At 36.9% G+C, this 23,959-nt stretch overlaps 1 protein-coding gene across 1 annotated transcript; it reads left to right on the forward strand.

Annotated features, from left to right (window-relative positions):
• The first annotated feature begins 825 nt into the window (after positions 1 to 825).
• Positions 826 to 20,046, forward strand: suds3.S (SDS3 homolog, SIN3A corepressor complex component S homeolog). The gene is given in 12 exon segments (NM_001093090.1): positions 826 to 1,041; positions 1,526 to 1,595; positions 3,640 to 3,695; positions 6,749 to 6,820; positions 6,960 to 6,979; positions 7,072 to 7,228; positions 9,193 to 9,288; positions 10,631 to 10,692; positions 12,261 to 12,282; positions 14,412 to 14,517; positions 16,473 to 16,557; positions 17,379 to 20,046. Coding segments are annotated over 12 exon segments (966 nt in total). The 5' UTR covers positions 826 to 920; the 3' UTR covers positions 17,478 to 20,046.
• Positions 20,047 to 23,959: the final 3,913 nt, after the last annotated feature.

Raw genomic sequence — 23,959 nt, forward strand, 5'->3', positions numbered from 1 at the left:
GTAACAGCAACGAATACTGGTTCAGATCAAGGAATTTAAATAGTTGAGCCAAAACTGGGGCTTTAACAACTACCTGTGTTTTAGCAGAAGAACCAGCAAAAGGAACACACCAGCCTAAGCATTACACGTGCAGAAAAACGGAGACAACATGGAACACGGGGACGTAAAGTGGGTCAAGCAATAGAAGTAAATCGGACACATTTATTTGCAATCCGGCTGGCTACAATCTTTGGCTACATTGTTGCCACCTACTGTTGGATTGCGAGTACTACGAAACAAAAGAAGAAAAGGAGCGAAACTACATCAAACGCGGACAAAAGAACTACTTGTGGTGTGTTAGCATGAAACAAACAAGACTAAAAAATGCCAACCGGGGCCTTCTAGTGGCTGACAGCAATCTAGTGTCTGTTAGTGCAGGAAGTTTAGATCAATACATATTGGCGCACAGCTGAGCTGACGGCGCTCAAAAACCACATTACATGTCAACGCCCCTTAGGTAAACGTACCTATAAGCAAAGCAGAGCCTCGCAAAGACTCGGCCCGTGGCGCCAGGATAATGCCTGTAGCGGGACATATCTCCCACATGCCAACATGCGTGTATAAGGTCTCATTTCATTTTTATGCTACTAGTGGCATCGTTTGTGCGCATGTGTTGGCTTCCAGTTCTTATAAAGCGCCGCACTGCCCATTTGGGATATGTTTATTAACAGGCAAAATATGGGGCAGCTTATGAGGAAGAAGCGGCGCTGGAACGCTGTGAGGACCCCGTTGCCGTGCGGCGCCTGTTGGTTCATCGATGGGAGGCGGATCTCGATGGTATGGGGAGTGGAAATCTGTACTGATTCGTTACCTAAAGGACTCGCGGCTGCGTTCCGGGGTTCAAGCGCTTCCCCGTTACTTTTATTCCTGTGAAAAGAAAAATGTCCACGGCGGGTGTGCTGTCCCCTGCCGCTGTGCCACCCGATTACTATGAGGAGGACGAGCTGGAAAGTGTGGAGGAAGAAGATGACCGGAGCTTCAGGGGCAGGGAGTCTGATGAAGGTAAGAGGGCTCGGTGGGCTCAGTTCCTCCGTAGCGCGGGCTGTGTCATTCCCTAATGCCATTGTGGAAGGGGAAAATGAAAGGAAAAAAAAAGGTAATCATTTGTTAAACACTAAATGAAGTGCCAACAATTTCTTTAGACACACAAGCTCTGCCGCACCCCATTATCCCCGTTGTAGCTGCTTGTGGATATTAATAGTTCTTATATTTTTTATGTAAAATGTTTATTGTGAAAAGACATTTGTCTTTTAAACCAGCCTGGTTAGCTCTGCCGAGCATCGTATCCATGGAGCATTATTTGTTTATATGCTAACTGGGAGCTTTCATTTGCTGTGCCAAAACCGAGACATTATTGATATTGTATTTAGTTTCTTTATAGAAACATGCTTGGTCTTAATGAGATTTATTTATATAAGTTATATATGATATATTTATGTGTTGGGGTATAAGAGAGAATGTAATAATGTTGCTTTTCTTTCCTCAGATACAGAAGATGCCAGTGAGACGGACATAGCAAAACATGACAATGTCGACTATGTGGAAATGAAAGAACAGTATGTATACATCACTCTCCCTTTGACGTCTGACGTTGTATGTGTCTTAACGATCAAATAAATAATTTGCTTCTTGCACCAGCAGATCATTCCTTCTCTCAAGAAGCACAGTTAGACATGGCTGAGAAAATCTATATTATTTCCTCTAAAGATGCTTTCTTCTTTAACTGCATTTGCTGTAGCAGCCCTGCCCTCAATGTGGTGAAGACACAAGGGGCCTCTTGAAACTTTAACAGCCGAACTTCCGGGTTTTAATACAGAACTTCGGTTCCACTAGGGCATATAGTTTTCCTTTAAGTGGGGAGGTTAGGGAGAGAGCAGGGCTGTTTCTCCCAGACACACAAACTGCTGCCTTCCCAGTGCAGCTCACTGCCTCATGCATTGTATCTGCGCTCTGCACGAAGGTGGGGGCAGAGCAATGGGCAGGACCAGAGGAGGGGGCGGGTAGAAAGGGGTAGCCTAGGGGCATCTCTTAATATTAATCCGCCACTGTATAGCTAGATTATCTGTACATGTTAAATGGGTGGTTCACCGTTGTTAACTTTTAATACGTCATAGAATGGCAAATTCCAAGCAACTTTTCAATTGATCTTCGTTATTTATTTTGTATAGTTTTTTTAATTATTTCCCTTCTTCTTCTGAGTCTGTCCAACTGGGGGTCACTGACCCCATCTAAAAAGAAAATGCTCTGTAAGGCTAGAAATGTATTGTTATTGCTACTTTTTATTGCTCATCTTTTTATTTGGGTCTCTCCTCTTCATATTCCAGTCTCTTCTTCACATCAATGCATGGTTGCAAGAGTAATCTCCCCCATAGTAACCAGATGGCTGAAAGTGCAAACTGGAGAGCTGCTGAATAAAAAGCTAAATAAGTCAAAAACCACAAATAATAATGAATTGAAAACCATTTGCAAACTTATTCAGAATATCCCTCTCTACATCATACGAAAAGTTTTCTCAAAGCTGAACAACACCTTTAAGCTTATGCTAGACTAATGGAGAATAATAAAGTACATCCTAATTACACTGCTAATATACTATCTATATAAAAAGAAATAATTCCAATGTGCCTTCTTATATTGCTACTAAGGCTGCGATATCATGCTTGGCAGTAAGGCACAGACTCTATAGCCTGAAGCATCAATATAAAATCAGCTCCAGTCTAGTTGGTCTGACATCAGTTCAGCAGCAGTGGAAGAAGCCTGATACAGGTGGTTGGGTTTTTTATCTATTTATTTTTTTGCTGACGCGTTCATGTGAAAAAACCTAGAAGGTGTCTATAGCTTTGATATGATTTATCCATACTGGACTTGTTTATGATTCATTTGCCGCTCACTTTTTGTGAAATAAGGCTACAACAAAGATTTAATTTTTATTACATTTGCAGTAAACGGCTTCCCAATACACTTAATTCATAACAATCTCTTCAGCATTAATTAACTTGCTGCAGTACTAGCTGTATATGTGATGGTTTTTAATGACTTTTTGCTTTGGGGATCAATTTTTTATAATTTTTTTTATGATGATTTGATCAATGATTATGAACCATCCCATTTTCTTTTTATTAATATTTTACACTGTGTCCAACTTTTTTTAAAGCGGGGTTGTAAATTATTAATTGAATTAAATAGTTTGAGGATGTTTGAGTGTCTCAGCATAATCATCTTGATAAAGCAACAGAATAGACTGGCAAACTAGCCTTTTCCTCACCCCAAAAATGTCACTGGCTTTCCATCAGTCAGTTTAATATTATCTATGCTATAAATGCAAGTTTCACAACCCATGTGGCAAGGCTGAACTGCTAAGATTATGAATCATCATATAAAAATAATACTCTTCATGTGTCAATAAAATATATAAATGACTAAGGCAACTTAAAATGATTAACTGTACTGAGCAAATTTAGAAAGCATCAGAGCAAACTTTCCCTTATCAGCTTCTTTGGCAATCCATGGTGATCATCATCATTTTGGGATTCTGTTCTCTAGTGTAGAGTGTAGCACAGGCAGAAAATCTATTTGAAATAATTACACTTTTTTTCTCAGGATGTATCAAGACAAACTGGCTTCTCTGAAGAGACAACTACAGCAGCTTCAGGAAGGTAAGGGAGAGTAAGTGGTGCCTTTATTTCATGGAAAGGGCAAATAAAACCATGTATATGTTTGTTTTAGGGCTGCTGTTGGTGGCCAGTACCCCTACAGGGGGCCTGGTCAAATGAAGGGTACAGGTACAGCATGCAGGCAGTGGCCCATGCTGGCCTTTGAGGGAAAAAGAAGCAGCTCAGGAGTTTCAAAGTTCCCCTTCAAAGAGGGCTTTATATCACTCTGTATGAGACACTTTATTTGGACTAAAGTCCCCGATGCCACCAGTGTGGGTTATATTGTAACAGCATAGGTGTATGCACTAAGGCTTAATTATATAGAGATAGGAGCCGAGTTGAGACTGAAAGTACTGGTGTTCTTTATTAGCATATAATGAAACATAAAGATAAACAATACAAATTGAAATGTGCAGTTGAAATCTAGTATATTGTTGTTTTAGTGAACTTTGATTGCAGCTAAGCTAGTGGAGTACTTGTAAACCAGCCACTATTTTTACATTTATTATATGCAGCTGGAGGCGCCAATGGAGGATTTTGCAGCGGGGTTGACCCATAGCAGTTAAATGAGGACCCCCTTCTAAAATATTTTAACATTGTTCTGTGAGAACTGTACTGATTATTCATGAATTTAAAGTTGCTATGCTATAATAAGTGCAAATATTGTTAATTCCTTTCCAAATTGTATGGTAGAATGTTTCACTCCTGGGGTCTTCATTTAGCAGACATGCTATCAAATTTTAGGCTATCCTTTCTTTGAAAATATTATATAATTAAATAATTCACTATTTACTTGCCACATCTCTGCTGTTGTTGATTTGTGACATTTTTGCCCTTCTCTACCAAAGCTATACTTATAACACCAACACACTTGAGTGACTGCTTAAAAGAATAGAAGTTCCGTATTGATTAACGGTTACAAACTATAAAAAGAGGAATCCTGCTTGCTGTACTTTTCTTCTAACGTGAAATCAGTTAAAACTTACACAATTGAATTTTTGGATTAAAGGCATATTGGCTTTTATGCATATGAGGTTTTGCAGCCTTGATTTTCGCTCATATTGGGGGTGTGCAAAAATTTTTTTTTAATTCAGTATCCATTCTTTACATAGTTTATACAGTTACAGTGGAACCTCAATTATACATCCCCTGATGTTAAGTTTCCCCCTCCTTTTACATTGTTATTTTGTGGTCCCACAAATATATTATGCATAATACATTTCCCTGATTTTAAATTTTCCTGGATTTTACATAATTTTTTTTCTGGCCCCCTGAAAAACATAAAATGGGGGTTCTACTGTATTTACAGGAGTTATTTAGCATTTACAACATTCCCTTTCCCAGTGGAGTTTGCAATCAAAGGTCCATCTCATGTTTTCACTACATGCTTACCCACTGGAGTCAGTTTAATCAAGAGCCAGTTAACCTGCCTGTTTGTTTTTTGAGTTTAGAAAGAAACCAGTCTCTAGACCAGGGATGTCCAAAGGTAGATCGGGATCTACCAGTAGACCTTTAGCTGGTGATCAGTAGATCTCAAGACACCGTCAACAAACAGCTTGTCTATATCACTCTCCTGTTTCATTCTTTTCATTCAGATATTTATGTTATGGTTACATACGAAATAATTGTTAAATATAGCAATATACATTTTCTCATAAATCAATAGTAATATATAAGTAACAAGTAATATTTTCCACAAAACAGAATGCTAACAATGCTTTTATGGATGTAGATCGTAATGGGACAACATCACTAAAAGTAGACCTCACATTAGTAAAGTATGGGCACTCCTGCTTTAGACTAAACCAGCACAGGACATGAAAATACATAAAAACTCTTTGCATTCAAATTCTGGATACCCATGTTGCAAGGCAGAACTGCTACCCATTGAGCCACCTGTTACTCCTTTTGATTCAGTTTGCTATTTAAATGGCTGCATTCAAGGAAGGGCGTACGTTTTTTTTTTATTTTTTTTTTATAAATCTAATTTAATCCATCTCCCCATTAAGTACTGTTGAAAAATGATTTGCAGTTATGCATTATTTTTGGAAGGGGGGGGCTATAACTTGTATCTATATTTAGTTAAAAAGATAAAGAAAGCAGTCTTTATTAATTTACACAACGTTCACCTCACAGAGAGGGAGAGGTATAGATTACTAGTATTGATTGTTTGAAAGAGAGTGAGATTATAAAACCGCCACACTCTAAGGGTATCTAATATGGAAGATTTGTGATTAACTGATTGTCGTGTATAGGGATGTCGCGGACTGTTCGGCGGCGAACTTGTTCGCGCGAACATCGGCTGTTCGCGTCCGCCGCAAGTTCGCGAACGTCGCGCGGCGGACGCGTCAAAATCGTTCGACCATTCGATCGCTAAAATCGAACGTTCGAATCGAACGATTTTCGGATGTTCGAAGTTCGCGAACTGTTCGCATTTTTTGCCGGTGTTCGCGAACGGCGTTCGCGAACACATTATCGGCGGTTCGCTACATCCCTAGTCGTGTACCAATTATTACACTGTATAATAAACACTCATTTAATCTGTCTTTAATTCATGAGTGTCAATAGTTAATGACTCCATTAAAGTGGTAAAGTACCAGTGCTAAATTCTGCTAATAGGTTGCTTACTACTAAATAGATTAATTTAATACCATTAAAAACTCAATCAATTAATAAGATGTACAGCACCCACCTTTAAGTTAATAACGTAATGAATATAAAGTGCTAGTCCCAACCAGGTTGCAGTCTTAGACTGCCTAAGAATCCCAATCTATATCTTTTTTTCTTATATTTATGCAAGAAAAAGTATGATGATAGATGTGCAAAAAATGTAAATATTAAAAGATATTTGAAATTATGTGGTAAGAAACCCCCTTTGGATAACAACTTTAAAAATATCCCGTATATATGTTAATGATGGGGTTAAACAAAAGTTTGTTTTATTGGCACACTGCCTCTTAGTAACCTTCCCATTTAAAAAGGAGGCAAGTGAAAAATGTCTTGTCATAATTATAGGTGGACATAATGTTAATGTCGGAAACCCTTTTTTTTAACAGGTACCCTACAAGAGTACCAGAAGCGACTGAAAAAGTTAGATCAACAGTACAAAGAGAGACTACGAAATGCTGGTAAGAATGCATATGTGTTTCAGCCTTGTGCATAAAGGCAAAGGAATACTTTAATTTATGTCTCATTCATTATATGTTTCTACTTCAGAAACTTACTTATGAATCCCTTATAAATAATAAATGTCTTTGTTTCTTCCAGAGCTTTTCCTGCAACTAGAGGTAAGTGTCTTTAACTCTTACTAGGAATTGCATCGGTACTATTAGAGATATCCAAAATCCTACCCGTTTTTCATTCTTTGTAATTATACCAGACTGAGCAGGTAGAAAGAAATTACATCAAGGAGAAGAAAGCAGCTGTTAAGGAATTTGAAGAAAAGAAAATTGAGTTAAAGGACAACTTAATGGCAGAGCTTGACGAAAAGAAGAAAATGATTGAAAGCGAGAAATTAACAATGGAACTGACTGGAGGTATGATGAGTCTATGCTAAAAATAAAAGTGTAGATTTGAATGTAAATGAGTAGTGCAAAAATGTTTGTTACTGTACAGTTAATGTACAGTCATATGAAAAAGTTTGGGAACCCCTCTTAATTCTTTGGAGTTTTGTTTATCATTGGCTGAGCTTTCAAAGTAGCAAATTGCTTTTAATATATAACATGCCTTATGGAAACAGCAGTATTTCAGCAGTGACATTGTTTATTGGATTAACAGGAAATATGCAATATGCATCATAACAAAATTAGACGGGTGCATAAATTTGGGCACCCCCAACAGAGATATTACATCAATACTTCTCCCTCTGCATAAATTTCGAAGTGTGTTTAGGGTTATTGTCTTGTTGGAATATCCAACCTCTGCATAACTTCAACTTTGTGACTGATGCTTGAACGTTATCCTGAAGAATTTGTTGCTATTGAGTTGAATTCATCCGACCCTCGACTTTAACGAGCGCAGCAGGGCCTGAACTAGCCACGCAGCCCCACAGCATGATGAAACCTTCACCAAATTTGACAGTAGGTAGCAGGTGTTTTTCTTGGAATGCGGTGTTCTTCTTCCGCCATGCAAATCGCTTTTTGTTATGACCAAATAACTAAATTTTTGTCATCAGTTCAAAGTGACTGTGGCTCGTCCAAATGAGCTTTTGCATACAACAAGCGACTGTTTGTGGTGTGAGTGCAGAAAGGCCTTCTTTCTCATCACTCTGCCATACAGATTCTTTGTGCAAATTGTGCTGAATTGTAGAACGAAGTACAGATACACAATCTGCAGCCAGATGTTCTTGCAGGTCTTTGGAGGTGATCTTTGGGTTGTCTGTAACCATTATCACAATCCTCCGCATATGCCGCTCCTGTATTTTTCTTGGCCTGCCAGACCTGGGTTTTACAGTAACTGTGCCTGTGGCCTTCCATTTCCTGATTACATTCCTTACAGTTGAAACTGACATTTTAAACCTCTGAGCTGTCCCATAAACCATGATACTGAGCAATCTTTGTTTTCAGATCTTTTGAGAGTTGCTTTGAGGATCCCATGCCATCACTCTGCAAGTTGTGCTTCTGTTTGACTCTCCTCTGAAATTGGCCACCTTAAATACCTTTTCTCATGATTGTACACACCTGCCTATAATATGCTAATCCAACCAATTTGGTGTTGCCAGTAATCAATATTGAGTAGTTACATGCATTCAAATTAGCAAAATTACAAGGGTACCGTGCCCAACTTTTTGCACAGCCAGTTTTTCACATTTGATTTCATTACATACAACTGAATATTGCTTCACTAAAAATCTTTGTTCAGAAAACACCCCAGTACTCCGATATTCCTGGAAAAATCAAAGACACACCAATGTTATCTTTTTTTGTTGAAAGTGGAGTAAATTATTATGCAGACTGAGAGGGGTTCCTAAACTTTTTCATATGTGTATATGTATCACATTTTTTTGATAATTTGTTATCATTGGGTGAAGGAAAGAGAGAGCAATTTGTTTTGCTGTGGAGCGATTATACTTAGTTGTTAGGAGTTTTCCTGGATCAAAACATATTAGGAAGCTTGCAGTAATGTTATTGGCTTATGCTGGCATGAGAGCATTCTAATGAGTCCTGTGCATGTTACAACTGCACATTGCTACTACAATAAAACATTTAGCTGCCTTTACACAGATTTTACATTAGACCTTTTAGAAGTTCATTTAATATGTATGTGCTCCATTTTCACATTTTATTTGTTTAAGCTCTTCTGAATACAAAAATGTACCGATGGAAATTATTACCGATGAAAATTGTTAATTTTGCAGGCCCTGCAGGATTGTGTGATGTTCCAATAGTAACAATCAATAATTTAGCCCTTGTAAATCAGATAGTACTGCTGTGCAAAATACTCCATTGGATTTATATGAACTGATGAGCAGTGATATTTAACATCTTCTCTCCTTCTACAGATTCCATGGAAGTGAAGCCTATTATGACACGAAAATTACGAAGAAGGCCGAATGATCCAGTGCCAATTCCTGATAAACGAAGGAAACCTGCTCCAGATATCTTTTGCAGATACTTAGTATACCATGGCTATAGTATAGGCAAGACACCTGGCACACAGACAGCCGTTCAGATGTTAATAGACAGTACCCAGCTTTACCTTTAGTAGGATGCGTGGGTGTTGTAGTTCAGCGATATATGGAAAGCAAAAGATGCCTTATTTTGATATATTTATTATCCTTTAGTTATATATCACAGACATGTTTATACAGCTCTTATAGAGGTTGTCCATCAGTCCCATCAATACCTGCCCCAGTGTAGCTTACAACAACGTTCTCTATTACATTTACACATGTTATGTTCAGTTTCCGCCCAAGTAACGTGCCTGTCAGGGGCCATTCTGCACCACTGGGCACCCTGAGGTGGCCTTTCGGATGCCACCCGCATCTAAGCAGATTGAGCGCTCTCTGCACTAGAATAGTCGAAATTCTGATTTAAAAAAGCTGAATTTATACTCTTAATGCTACTAGAAGCATCTTTTCTCACCTTGGCTCATTGTAGCAGCCTGCTACCTGTGTGTTTTTTGTGTGTGGAAACTGGAGTGAAACAAGGATGCAGGATGAGCATATTCACCCCTTATAGGTAGTGACCAGGAAAGAATCCAATTCAGGGCCAGGCCCTCAGCACTGCAAGGTAGCGGTGCTATCCACTGAGCAACAATGATGTTTGGAATGTATAACATAGAATAGAATGCCTTATATTTTCATCAGTTTATATGTGTTATGGTTATATTTTTTTTACAGCTGAAACATAAGAGATCATCTTTATTTTAATAGTCTATTTAAGATACAAGGGCCATAAGTCTACCCTATTTCTAATTAGGGGGTGGATTTACCTTTTCAGTAAAACATATTTGTGTATGGTATTCTGCATACAGCTTTATATATCTGCAAGCTTGTCTTCTATCCAGTATATGTGAGTTTCCATACTGGTTATGAAAATATTATCTATAAAAATCTCAGTGCAGTAGTGATTAAAGAAGCTTAAACTTCCCTAGAATGTGAGTTTAATGTACATTTGAATAATACTTGACTAAGCTAAGGAATTATCATACAGTGTTTTTAACAAATCTTTCTGTGGGTAAGACAAAAGGAAATTTTGCAGGGGCAAGTTTATATTTTCTGTAATATGTATTCTAATAGTTATTTGCAACTTTGCCTAGGAATTTGTGCCTTAAAAATAAGGGGATTACATATGAGGTTTGCTATGTGTGGTTTCCTTATAATTAGGTATAAGTTAATCGTTTTAGTTGAGTTTACAAGTGTAATTTCTAGAGATACCTGTTTAGGGTCATTTCTTCTACAATTATTTCTCATTGTTATGTGACTTAATTATTGGCACCCCAGCTAAATTATCTGCTGACAGATGAACAAATCATGGAGGATTTACGAATCTTAAACAAGGTGAGTCTGGTACATTGCTGTGTCTCATAAAGGAAGATGTTTTTTATGATTAAATACAAAACCATATATCCTTGTGCTCTTTGACAGTCCGTTAGTCGTTTGGTTTTTGCCATCTCCCTGGGTAGTATTGGCACATCTATTCACCCTTCATTTTTGCTTGCAGCATGGAAACCAAACTGAATAGCAGATTTAAGCTCTTCATTAGCTCATTATTATTTTTATAGTGTTAACCCAATACGAACAGTAAGTGGTTAGAAGGTAGTTAGAATGGGGCTTAATTTTTTTTAGCCTTGTAATGTGCCTTGAAAGTAGCATTGTAATGTGCTGCTTTACAGTTTTTTCCTAGATATTGCTAACAATTGGGCTCATTTACCAATCCCGTTCCCCAAAATTGCAACTTTTTAGGCCATCCACTGTGCACCATGGCATTGGTTGTACAAGTCGCACTCTTTGTGTACTGAATGAGAAACCTGCCCAGGGTGCTGAGCACAGCATTGTAAGGCGCAGGGAAACTTAATTGATGGTGTATACAGGGCTGTCTAGTGCCTTGTGGCCTCTGGCACTCCCTAACTCATGTGAAGCATTTGCAAACTAGTACATCATTCCAGGGAACACTCGCATTTTCCACCATCCTCCCGTCTGAATAGAGTGTTGGCAATCAGACAGCAGTTAGGAAGTCAAGATTAATACAAGGTATAGAAAGATATGCAATAAAAAAATGAAGCTTTGCTGCTAATCATTATGTGTTGGGACTAGTGACCCTGTGAACCATATACTAGTACAGACTGGAAAGGGGCAAAGTGCTGAGGCTAATTATTGTAAATTCATCAAAAATAGTGATGGATGAATCTGATCTGTTTGGCTCTGCCAAAAACTCTCAAAATGGCAAACAATTTGCCAAGCGCATTGAAATCAATTATTTGGCTTTCACACAACATTTTTCTACACCATTTTCAAAACATATATACATTTTTTTTTTTACTATCCATTAGACTATTGGCGAAATGTGGCAAAATATTTAGCGAATCCCTAGTCAAAAATAAATAGTTTCTTAAGATATGTTTTTCTGTAAAAAAAACAAGGTACATGTCTTTCTTGGAATTAAGAATATATGTCTATATATTCAGTAGGCAGTTTTTCATCTAAGTACAATGAAATAAGGAATAGAATTAGGATCTATTCTAATCTATCTATCTCTATATATATATATCTATCTATATCTATCTATATCTATCTATATATATATATATATATCTATATATATATATATATCTATATATATATATATATCTATATATATCTCTATATCTATATATCTATATATATCTCTATATCTATATATCTTTAGAGATAGAGATATATATATATATATATATATATATATATATATATATATATATATATATATATATATATATATATATATATATATATATATATATATATATATATATATATATATATATATCTATCTATATCTCTATCTCTCTCTCTATATAGAGATAGATAGATAGCTCCAGTAGTGTAAGTGGCACATTTACCCATTTTCTCTCTCTCTTTTCTCTCAGTTAAAATCTCCCAAGAGACCTGGTAAGTTTATACATTAATGGTAAATATTTTTGTTCAATAGCAATTGTTTAAAATGTAAATGTATGCTTTAATACTGATCAGATCCATGGCAAGTTTTTCTTACTACTTGTTTAAAAGAATTTACACTGGCATATTTACTGTATGTAAAACTGCATAAAACCCTAATTTATATTGTAATGATAGTTGCATATTGATGCATAGGAATCATTGTGCATCTAGATTTGATGCATGAAAGTTTGTGAACCCTTTAAAATTTTCTATATTATGAATGTGTCCTAAAACATTATCTGCTTTTCAAAAAAAGAAAAAAATCTAGTTAAACAAATGAAACAAAAATTATTTTATTTGAGCATGTATTTATTGATTAAAAAAATGATCAGCAACATATCTGCGTGTGGTAAAAGTAAGTGAGTCATGCTTTCTGTATTTGGCATGATCCCCTTATGCAGCAATTACTCCAAATAAATGTATGCTGTAAATCTTGATGAGTCCTGCACGTCGACTTTTATCCCATTCCTCCATACAGAACAGCTTCAGCTCTTGGATGTTGGTGGGTTTCCTCACATGAACCACTCGTTTTAGGGCTTTCCACAGTATTTCAATTGAATTAAGATTCAGACATTGATTTGGCCATTCCAGAGAATTCACTGTATTCTTCTTTAACCATTCTTTGGTAGAACAACTTTTGTGTCTTTAGGATCATTGTTCCATCAGTGATGGCAAGCCGTCCAGGCCCAGATGCAGCAACAGGCCCAAGCCAGAACACTCCCATGGGCTATTGTTCTTATGCTGGAATGTAGTATTTTTCATTCTCCAAATGTAATGCTCCTCATTAAGCCACAGAGTTCTTTTTTGGCTTCATCCACCTGCAAAACATTCTTCCAGTATCCTTATGGGTTGCCCACATGATCTTTGACAAAGTGTAAACAGTCTGCAATATTTTTAGGGGAGAACAGTTGGTTTCTCCTTGCTAACCTGCCATATACATCATTGCTGTTCAGTGTTCTCCTGATGGTGGACTAATGAACATCAACATTTGCCAATGTGAGACAGGCCTTCAGTTGCTTAGAAGTTACCTTGGGTTCCTTTGTAACTTCTCGGGACTATTCAACGCCTTGCAGTTGGAGTTATAATTTATGGTCAATCACTTCTGGATAGGGTAACAGCGGTCTTGAATTTCGACCATTTGTAAACAATCTGTCTGACTGTTGACTAGCGGAGTCCAAACCCTTTAGAGATAGTCTTGTAACCTTTTCCAGCCTTATGGGCATCAACAACTGTTTCTGAGGTCATCAGACACCTACTTTGTTCGAGCCATGATACACATCCACAAATGTGTTTTATGTGTGATCAGGGATTTGCTGGATCCCAGTTCAAATAAAACCTGGTCTCCCACTCCTATTGACTGAAAACACCAGACTCTGATTTCACCTTCAAATTATATGATAATCCTAAGGATTCACTTACTAATGCTACAAGAAGATATGTTATTGGCTCACCAAAATATAATAATTTCATTTGTTTGAGTTTTCTTCATCTACTCTGAAGACTTGCTTGAAAATCAGATGTAGGTCACTAAAAATATAGAGAATTTTAAAGGGTTCACACACTTTCAAGCACCATTGTATAATTAATAGGCCTTTCTCCCTTCAAAATGGCACAGTGCCTCAATCTAAGACACTGTCTTAGACATATATAAACTAAATTAAGTGCAAACCTCTTAGGGCAAAGGCACACATTCTAGTGGGAGGCAGGGACAATGAATGGTGACAAATACATTTATAAATTCCCTGCCCCTATCCTCTTGAGCTAATCACAACAGGCAAAAAATGTCAGTGTGCTTATCCTCAAATATGACATTCATGTGGAACTGTATGTTGTGTTTTGTTCCTTTTTGAAGTTTTTTTTGCCTAAACAACTCAATTCACATGATTTGCATGTTTTTAGAAGCTGTCTGTTAGGGGGAAAAAGATAGTAAATGGTTAGATCGTTTGTAAAGCTTTTAATTCGATATAAGCTTTAACATGAATTACAGTATCCCATTGGTTGTGAAATATTAAACTATGCTGCGTTGTCCTATAACACTGTTCTGATACCTGTTTTTTTTTAAATAAATCGTGTTTTTCTAGTATCTCCCTCAAGTCCAGAACATCTTCCAAGCACACAGAATGAATCCCCTGTCCAACGATTTGAAGCACGTATAGAAGATGGAAAGCTATACTATGATAAGAGATGGTAAGTTACTTAAAAGTAAACTTTGAGACCCAGAAAGTGCAGTAAAGAATTAGCTCTTTCATACAGAAATCATTATCTGAAACGAGTAGGAAAAGGATAACAACGATCCATAGGTCAATTAAATGTACAGGTATGGAATCCCTTATCCGGAAACTCATTCAGAAAGTTCTAAATTACGGGAAGGCCATCTCCCATTTTAAGCAAATAATTATAATGTTTAAAAAAAAAATTCCCTTTTTCTCTTTAATAACAAAACAGTATGATCTAACATAATCTTGTTTGTTACTAAGCTGCTTGAATCCATATTGGTGGTAAAACAGCAAATGTTCAAATTAATTTTCTGAGACTTGAGGTAATGGTGATCCAGATTATGAAAAGGTCCCTTATCTGGAAAACCCCAGGTCGCAAGCATTTAGATAATGGGTCCTACACCGGTTTGAGTTATTTTTATATAAAGAATAGGCACAACAGGTTTCACTACAAGAAAAATATAGGAACAAAAGCTATGATAGTGTACAGTGGCCATTGAGCCAGAGAAGTATAAAATGTAGATATCACATTTTGGCTTTCTGAGATACATTACCTACAATATTCACCCGGTTCTAAGGTAGTAGTTTTCTGCCACTGGGTGGCACTATCCATACACACAATTGTATCTTATCCTTTGTTCAGATTGTTTGTCATCTAATAACCTACTAAATAAACTTTTATCTGCTTGCCATGAATAGTTTCCTTTTACTACCTACCCTAGTTTGTAATTAAAGGAAAACTATACCCCCATAATTAATAATTACTGCAAAATTCAACCCCAAAATATGTTTTTTGCCTAATAAGAAAACACAATTATAAGCAACTTTACATTGATTGGAAATTGTCTATGGCTTTTAAGTTACCTGTACATGTATTGCTATTGAAAGCAGTTTTTGTCTGACCCTTTCTGTTCTCTGGCCTGTTGGTTCAAACTGCTGAAACACTATTGAAACAATGTAAGACAAGGTTGCTGATTGCTGAGGAACAAAGACTTTTGCAACATGGTTTTAAAAAGTAACAACCAGTAGTCGATCAAATACTTTCAATAGCAATTGTTTTTACAAATAACATTAAAAACTGTTTAATAAATGTATATTGGAAAGTTGTGTTGCATTATGTTTTCCTTTATTAGGCAAATGTTTATTACGGTGATGACTTGCCCTTTAAGCAATATATAGTTTTCATCATATTAAGAATCTTGCAAAACTGCAATATATATTTGAAGGAGTTGTTCACCTTCATACACATGCAGATTACATCATTTTAAGTAAATATGTAATGTCTGACTTTAAAAAAATTTCTATTGTTTTTTTTTAAAAAAAAAAATACCTGTGAAGTTAGTGTTTCATTCTAGGGCAGGTTTTAGTAGAGGCATTAGGGGAGGGGAACGCTGACATCCTTTTTTGCACAGGGTGCATGGTTTGCACAATAGAATGAAAACCAATCTAGTTGGAAAATGAAATTCGAAAAAGTAAAAGAATCATTTGCCATTTTCCTCTCTGCTTTGTTGTTTATATTAAGTTGCCCAGATATCCAGTGATTAAGTCTCTGGTCCACTGCTTTCCATGGATCTTCCACTGATAAATATTCATGACTTGAACCAAAAAGATCTACAATTCAAAATGAAGTACAAACTTAGTGAACCCAGTATTGCTGTCTTTTAAATGCATATTTTAAAATCCTGTTATTATATGATTCTGCTTGTCAGGTCGATTGCTTTATTTATTCGTTTGTCTGGTCCTTTGTGTTGACCTACTGAACAGCATCCCCATTTTTATTTAATAAACATAACTAATATCACATTTACACTGGTAAAAACATTGTGCAGTATCATAATTAAATCCAGTCAGTGTTATACAGTAATTCCTTAGGTAATTAATCTTTGAGAGATTTCCTTTCCTCAAACTTTTCTGATTTTCTTCCAGGTACCATAAGAGCCAAGCCATATATCTGGAATCTAAGGACAATAACAAAATGAGCTGTGTCATCAGTTCTGTGGGAAATAATGAGGTATGGCATGAGGTGTATTCTGAAGCTTATATGGAATGTATAAAACGTATGTCAGCTTAGGGATCTCCTCCTGTACTAAGCAAAATTCAGCTGAATAAATATAGGAAGTCTGATTTTTCAAATTTTGAGTTCTAGGGGGGGGGGAAAAATAGGGGCACTGCATGGCTTTTCTTACACACCCTAATTTTTTAATTCACGAGTGTTCACTTATTTTAGAAGAGCACCTCAGAATAGTTGATTGTTTTTTTTTTTTTTTTTTCACAGAAGAAATGATGCACACAAGGAAAAATTTATTAATTTCAGTAAACTGGCGAGAAAATAAAAATTACTGTTGATTTCTATAGAAACTCTGCAGCTACTTGCTTCATATGACTTTTTACGTTTTCTTACTTGATAAATCACAACTATTTGTGGTTTCAAAGAATGTGCTTATATTTACACAGGGCTTTAATCAGCAGTTTAAATCTTCCAGAGTAGGCCACTTTAGGTCATTGAAGAAAAAAAAGCAATGGAAAAAAGTCATAATTTTGTTAATGGTGGCTATATTTTTGAAGTTAAACAGATCTGTAGTATTTACAGACTCCCTTCGACTTGTTTATAGTCATATTTACAGCTACATTATGGCAGCTTTCCTTGCCTTCATTGTGTTTCAGGCAGGTAGGAGCATTGCATGACAGACACAGCTTAATGTAGAAGCCACATTCTAGTACTGTACCACAATTATATTTCACATGCCTTTACATACATAACTACTTAATGTCTTGTTTTATTTTTTTTGTGTGCATTTTCTCTGATGTCTTCATTTATTCCCATTTGTACAGATATGGGTAAGAAAGAGCAGTGACAGCACCAAAGTCAGAATTTACCTGGGCCAGTTACAGAAGGGCCTGTTTGTGATCAGGAGACGTTCCGCAGCATGACATACAGAACTCTTAAAGAGAGTGTTGATCCCAACTAACTTCCAGTATCACTGGCAAATGGATATCAGTGAACATTGAAGCATTGGGGTTAAAATTTGTCATGGCAGTCCTTTGCTAGAATCATTTTTGGATCAATCTGGATTTGATGAGTACATTTTTCATGACTTTGATTCATTGGATCTTCAAACAATCCTTCCCCAGTGCTACACTGTCTTCAGTAATCATTGTGGCTTACCACTTCTAAAGCAACCAACATACCTTCACCTCCAAGATGATATGCATTGAAATTCTAACAGCTGCAAAAATGGTGGCTGCCATTATTGGTGCAGTGTTGCAAGCTTATTTACAGAGAGGGTCAGTCTGTACTTTTAGTTTTGAGTCAAATGTTTAACTTTTACCTTTTAACATGCTATGCTTTTAAAGCGAACTGTTACAAAGGCCAATAGTCCAAAATGTGTTAATAATAAGAACAAAGTTCCTTTATTTGCAATGATACCAGCTTTCTTTTAATGCTATGGCACACCAGCTGGTTTGACCTTTCTCAGGGTGAACCAATAGTCCCCAAGATTCATTTAAAAAGGAACAATATCTCCATTGGCCCTACGCGTTTCGTGCCCCCCAGGAAGTGGGTATTTATAGGAGAAATTATATACCCAGTTCCTGGGAGGTAAAGAGAGCCCATGAAACACGTAGTGTTTTTTTTTTTTTAATGAATCTACAAAAATATTATATTTTTAACTTATTTTTGGCGGTGAGTGCCTGATACCTCTTTTCGTTTGTTTCTGGTTTATCTGCTCCCTAAGCCTGGATCACCTGTTCTACAGGGTGACTAATCAACATATTCTAGAACCTGTGCGCCCCCCCCACCCTTTTTTTTGTGGTTTAATGTTTTTACCTAAAACTCTCTTCCCTGTGTGCTGTCATCTTCCTCTTCATATGAATGGGAAATGTGCTGCTTAGATGGTGATGCTTTCAAACAGTCATCATAGGAAAATTATATTTTTGTAGTTGCCTAATGATTCTCCCCTCCCAAGGAGAGACTTATGACTGGCATGATTGTCCTGAGGACACTGTAGTTGCAATGTAGGCTATATACTATAACCACATGTAATGAGCACACACACAGAACTTAACAAGGTATTGGCATAAAGCTTATGGAAAAACAAATTACCATTACATTTCTTTTTTTAGACTATACAAGCATCGGTACTCTGCTGCATCCATTGTTTTAAAGGAAACGTCAGATCTATGTAGCAGACACAACCAGTCATTGTCACTAATACACAACCTCTCAGCTAAACTATAATCATTTTCATATAGTAAAGCTAGAATGAAATTCCAGCAATTTATACATATCTGTCAGATTTATGGGAGCTTATTTATCATTACATGAAAATGACTGTTCACCCCCTTGATAAATACACCCTTAGAAACCCCATAGAAATGAATATTTCACTCTAGTGTCACTCTTTGATAAATATACCCCAAAATATCTCAGGAACACAATGCAGACCTTTCTATTTTTAATTTTGCTCTCTTCTAGGATACTTGGCTTTTATATATTTCAATGCAAAGCAAACTGCTTTAATGATTTTACTAGACTTTACTGAAAATGCTGCAGAATAGCCATCCACGCTCTCCGTGTGTACTTACTATAGCAGTGTTTGAGCTGCTATCACATGGTTGGACATTGCCAAGTGTTGCACCATTCATCATTTGAAACACTGCCGTAGAGTTCCAGCTAAATTGGCCTTATTCCCACTGCACCCTTTATTTGAAAGCAGAGGATTTCTTTGATTCAGTATTTGTGGAAAGTCATTCATGCTAATGACTGGTCTTAGTCTTTAAATATGAGACCCAAAACAATTGTCAATTGTGAGAAACTCCATTTATGTGGCTTTGTATGAGTAATTATATATTTTTAGTGTATTTCCCAGAGTTACAATTAACTGCAAATTTGAAAAATGAAATATACATATTGAGTTATTTAATGCCATCTACCTGGAGCCTATCCGTGTACCTGTTCTTTGAGGCTAGTCATACAAGGAGCAAAATGGGGCTACAGTTAATCTGTGGGATTATTTGGAGCCTGAGTCCATTGAGTTTTTTGTTTATTAGGAGTAGAATCAGTGTGTCCAGGATGATCACAAAGAAAACAGCCCTGGCAGCATAGATTAGATTAACAGAGAATGCTGTGACATATTGGCCGGTCTGGTTAATTGAAGGATCCAAGGATTGCAGGTAGGAGTACTTGATTGCTTTATGTATTAGCCCCTGTATGCAAGTGCTCCACCCTGCAACACTGGAGTCACTCTGCATCATGTAGGATAAACTGGTGGCTGCTTCAGAAATTCATCCACTTGCCCACTGCTTCACAAAAATCGCTAAATGAGGTGGTGCAATGAATGCTTTCTCTTGGAAATGGTTGTCTGTCTTTTTCATAATGCACTCTAATTTAATAAACAAAGGCTCTGACCATTTTTGTTCATTTTTTGTGTGTAAGAAATAACTGGCATCAACAACAATTATTTTTAAATTCTTTGTATTAATAAAGTTGACATTCCATTGTTACAAATACCATGCTTAAGTTAATATTATCTGTGAATTGCTCAGATTTAGCTGGATATATACAGGGATTTTATGGTGATATTGAAAGCTGTACCCTATACTGCTATGGGTTCAGTTATCTGAAAACCCTTTATCCAGAAAGCTGCAAATTAATAAAACCGTACAGTGTGTTTGATCTCAACTATGATATAATTAACCCTCATTGGAGGCCAAACAATCCTGTTGGATTTAATTAACGGTTTAATGGTTTTTATGAAACCCAAATTATGGAAAGACCCCTTATCCGAAAAACACCAGGGCCAATGCATTCTGGATAGCAGGCCCCATACCTGTATCATACTTTATAATGGGAAATGTTGTTATCAAACACATTGTACCCATTCACTACAGAGAAATTAAAGAAATGTGCAGTTTGCTATTTAAAGGAGCAGTAACACCAAAAAAGTGTGTTAGTGATTACAATATAATTTACTTTTGCCCTGCACTGGCAAAACTAGTTTGATTCAGAAACTCTACTATAGTTTATATAAACAAGCTGCTGGGTAGCTGTGGGGGCAGCCATTCAAAGCTAAAAAAGGAGAAAAGGCACAGGATACACAGCTGATAACACATATGCCTTGTAGTATATATAGTGAATAAAGTACTCCCTCTTGTAAATTATATATTATAAGTTACCAAGGAGTTTCATGACCATATAAAAACATGAGGCCGAAGGGAGAACAACAATGGAATGAGTATAGAGCCTTGCATCACCATTACATTAGGTGGAACTAGAAATGAGGTTTCGTTAGCATAATAGACAGTGAATGAATGGTTAGAGATAAGCAGGGTAAGGATACCAAGCAAATACAGAATTTGCATCAGGAAAGAGTGGTCAAATGCAGATGAGGAGGATAAGGACAGAGACATGACCTTGATTAGCAATCTGAAGATCATTTGTAACTGCACAAGGCAGTCTCAGTATAGTGTGCAGGCTAGAAACTAGATTGCAGAGGGTCCATCAGTGTAGAAAGTTAGTAATATGGAGAACACCATACATTTTAGGAGTTTACAGGCAAGAGGTAGAAGTGAGACAGGAAGGTAATTCAACACACAAGAGAGGTTGTGTGGCCTTTTCAAGAACAGGCTTTACACAGGCCTGTTTGAAAGGAGAGGGGAAGGTTCCAGTAGCCAGAGAAGAATTGAAGATGTAAGTGCTGAGTAAGCTCCGCAGCACAGTGTTTAAGCAGAGAAGAAGGCATAGGGTCAAGAGAGCAAGTTGTGAGCGGGGAAGGACAAGAGAAACTTGGAAAATTCAGATGTTACTGGAGGGAAGGAATTAAGACATGCATAAGGGGCTTAGGAAGGAGGAGCTGGTTTGCATTAGTAGAGGTAGGGATCTGATTGCGGATGGACTCTACTTTGTATTTAAAGAAATAGGCAGAGTCCTGAGGGGAGCATGTCAGGTTGCCCGATACTGTTGAGGGATGGAGTATTGAATATAGAAAACAAGCATTAATTGGCTTTGAATATACTCAACACTCTCTAAGTAATGCATTCTTCATCTTCACTAATGTAGGACCAAGGTGGGTTGTATACGATTTCAAAATGATATTGTCTTCTCTTTGGCAGGCAGGTGGAGCTCTTACCCAGCGAACAAATTCAGATAAGCTTCCAAATGAAAATCCTGTACAAATGATCAAAAATATAGATTCTAAAAGAAAACAAATGCTTGTAAAAAAGGGAGGTGAAGGTGATTAAATTAGGAAACAAATCAAATGAATAAATAAATAAATAATAAGGACATATTTGTAGCAATAATTTAATGTATATAAATACAGAACAATTAAAGGAGCATGTGCAAAATCAGCATAGGTGCAGATATGGTCAAAAACTGCATTTTTATGTACCACGTGACACCTACTAATTATAATTTAAAGGAGAAGGAAAGCTACGGAAGCATTTTATTGCCAATAGATTAGCTACAACAGCGCAAGCTAGAATGCTATATTTATTCTGTAGAATGCTTTACCATATCTGAGTAAAAAGCGCTAGAAGCTCTCTGTTTGCTTAGAATAGGAGCTGCAGTATTAACGTGGTGTGACATCACTTCCTGCCTGAGTCTCTCCCTGCTCTGGGCTCAGATTACAGTAGAGAAGGGAGGGGTGGGGGGAGAGGAGCAAACTGAGCATGCTCTTGCCCAGGGCAATGAGGTTTAAGCTGAAGGCAGGAAGTCTGATACAGAAGCCCATGAGTACACAATAGAAGGAAAGAAATGCAGTGTTTCTTTTGACAGAGGACACAGAGCAGCACTACTTTTGGGGTTTACTGGTATATTTAGATGGACCTTTCTGATAAAGCTTACTTAGTTTTAACCTTTCCTTCTCCTTTAAGTCTTTGGCCCTACAGGCATTGTTGCTTTATTCTACATTCCCATTGCAGGGACATTATAATGGAGCACAGCCTTTCTACAGATACTATGGGGCCTATTTATAAACTGCAATAGATACAAATCATATGAATCATATTCTGTAATTACAGAATTTTGTTTATACACTCCCTGTTTCTGAAAGATCATTTCAGCACAATATTATGCTCTAACATTTCAGATATAATTTCACCTAATCTGTCCTTATATAGATTATTTTGACAGATATTTAAGTGAAAAATTATCTCCACTCTAGACCTGGTGAAATGCTATATTTCCTGTGGGAGATTATAGAGTTCATTTATTGGCAATATGAGTAAAAAGGATCAACATTTTCTTACTAGTTGGAAAAGGCATTGAGATTGTAAAAATAAGCAGTGGTGATCAGTAATATTTTACTAATTCTATACACTTTTCAGTCTAGTACAGTTTAACCTCAATTTTACATCCCCTGATTTTAAGTTTTCCCTCGTTTTATATTGTTGTAGTATCACCTATATACAGTATTATGCATAATACATTTCCCTGGTTATACATTTTCCTAGACTTTTCTGCTGATTTACTGCACATGCTCTGTGCTGCTGTCACTTACTGAGCTTAGGGACCGACTCAAAATATACAGTACCCATAGAATATAAATGTCACAATATAAGGCTTATTAGTAATTAATACAGATAATTATTACATGAAAGCACAGAAACCAGTGCAACTAGCATCAGAATTTAATAATCAGCCCTGTAGTATCAGCTTATATTACAGACAAACCATTTTCTGCTGAATAATTTGTGAGGACCCCTAAGCTTAGCTTCTCAACAGCTGCTCAGAGCCCAATGAGCATGTGAGTGTCGCAGACACTTTCCAAGATGGTGACCCCCTGTGACAAATTTGAAGTCCTGGATCATTGCTGCTATTGACAAGCTGAAACTTTAGGCTGGTGAAATATGGGAAGTATATAAAATATGGCATTTAAGCCATATTCATTTTTATGTTTTAGTTCTCCTTAAAGAGGAATCCTATCCCCAGAGGATAAACATTTAAAGGTGGCTTGAACTGAAGACACTTGACAACCACTGCTCTAAGCAAAAGATTAATATCTTGAATCCAGACAGCAGCACTATACAGTAGGGCAATAAAGTATAAGCTGTAAGCAGTAAAATTAGGAATGGTCTTATATAATGCACTTAATGCCTTATTTACTTTGTCACATTATGCCCTTGATTTCTATTATACATGTAGGGGCCCCTATGGGTTAATCTGCCCTGCAGCTTTAAGGCCCCCACCTTTTTCTTAGAGTGATCTGCCAGGAGAGAATGACACTCCCCTGCTACACTGCTATATAGTGTGTGTAGGGAGTGGCCACTTCCTCTTTGGCCTGTGGATGGTGATCCAGCTGGGTGTGCTCAGGGGAGCCTGGGTATAGCTAGGCCCAGAAAGGCCCATGTGCTTTGGAGAAGAAGTCGGGGACCAGGTAACCCCGTGAATGAGGAATAGTTACACTAGGGCAGAC

Source organism: Xenopus laevis, chromosome 1S (assembly GCF_017654675.1).
Source record: "Xenopus laevis strain J_2021 chromosome 1S, Xenopus_laevis_v10.1, whole genome shotgun sequence".
NCBI lineage: Eukaryota > Metazoa > Chordata > Amphibia > Anura > Pipidae > Xenopus > Xenopus laevis.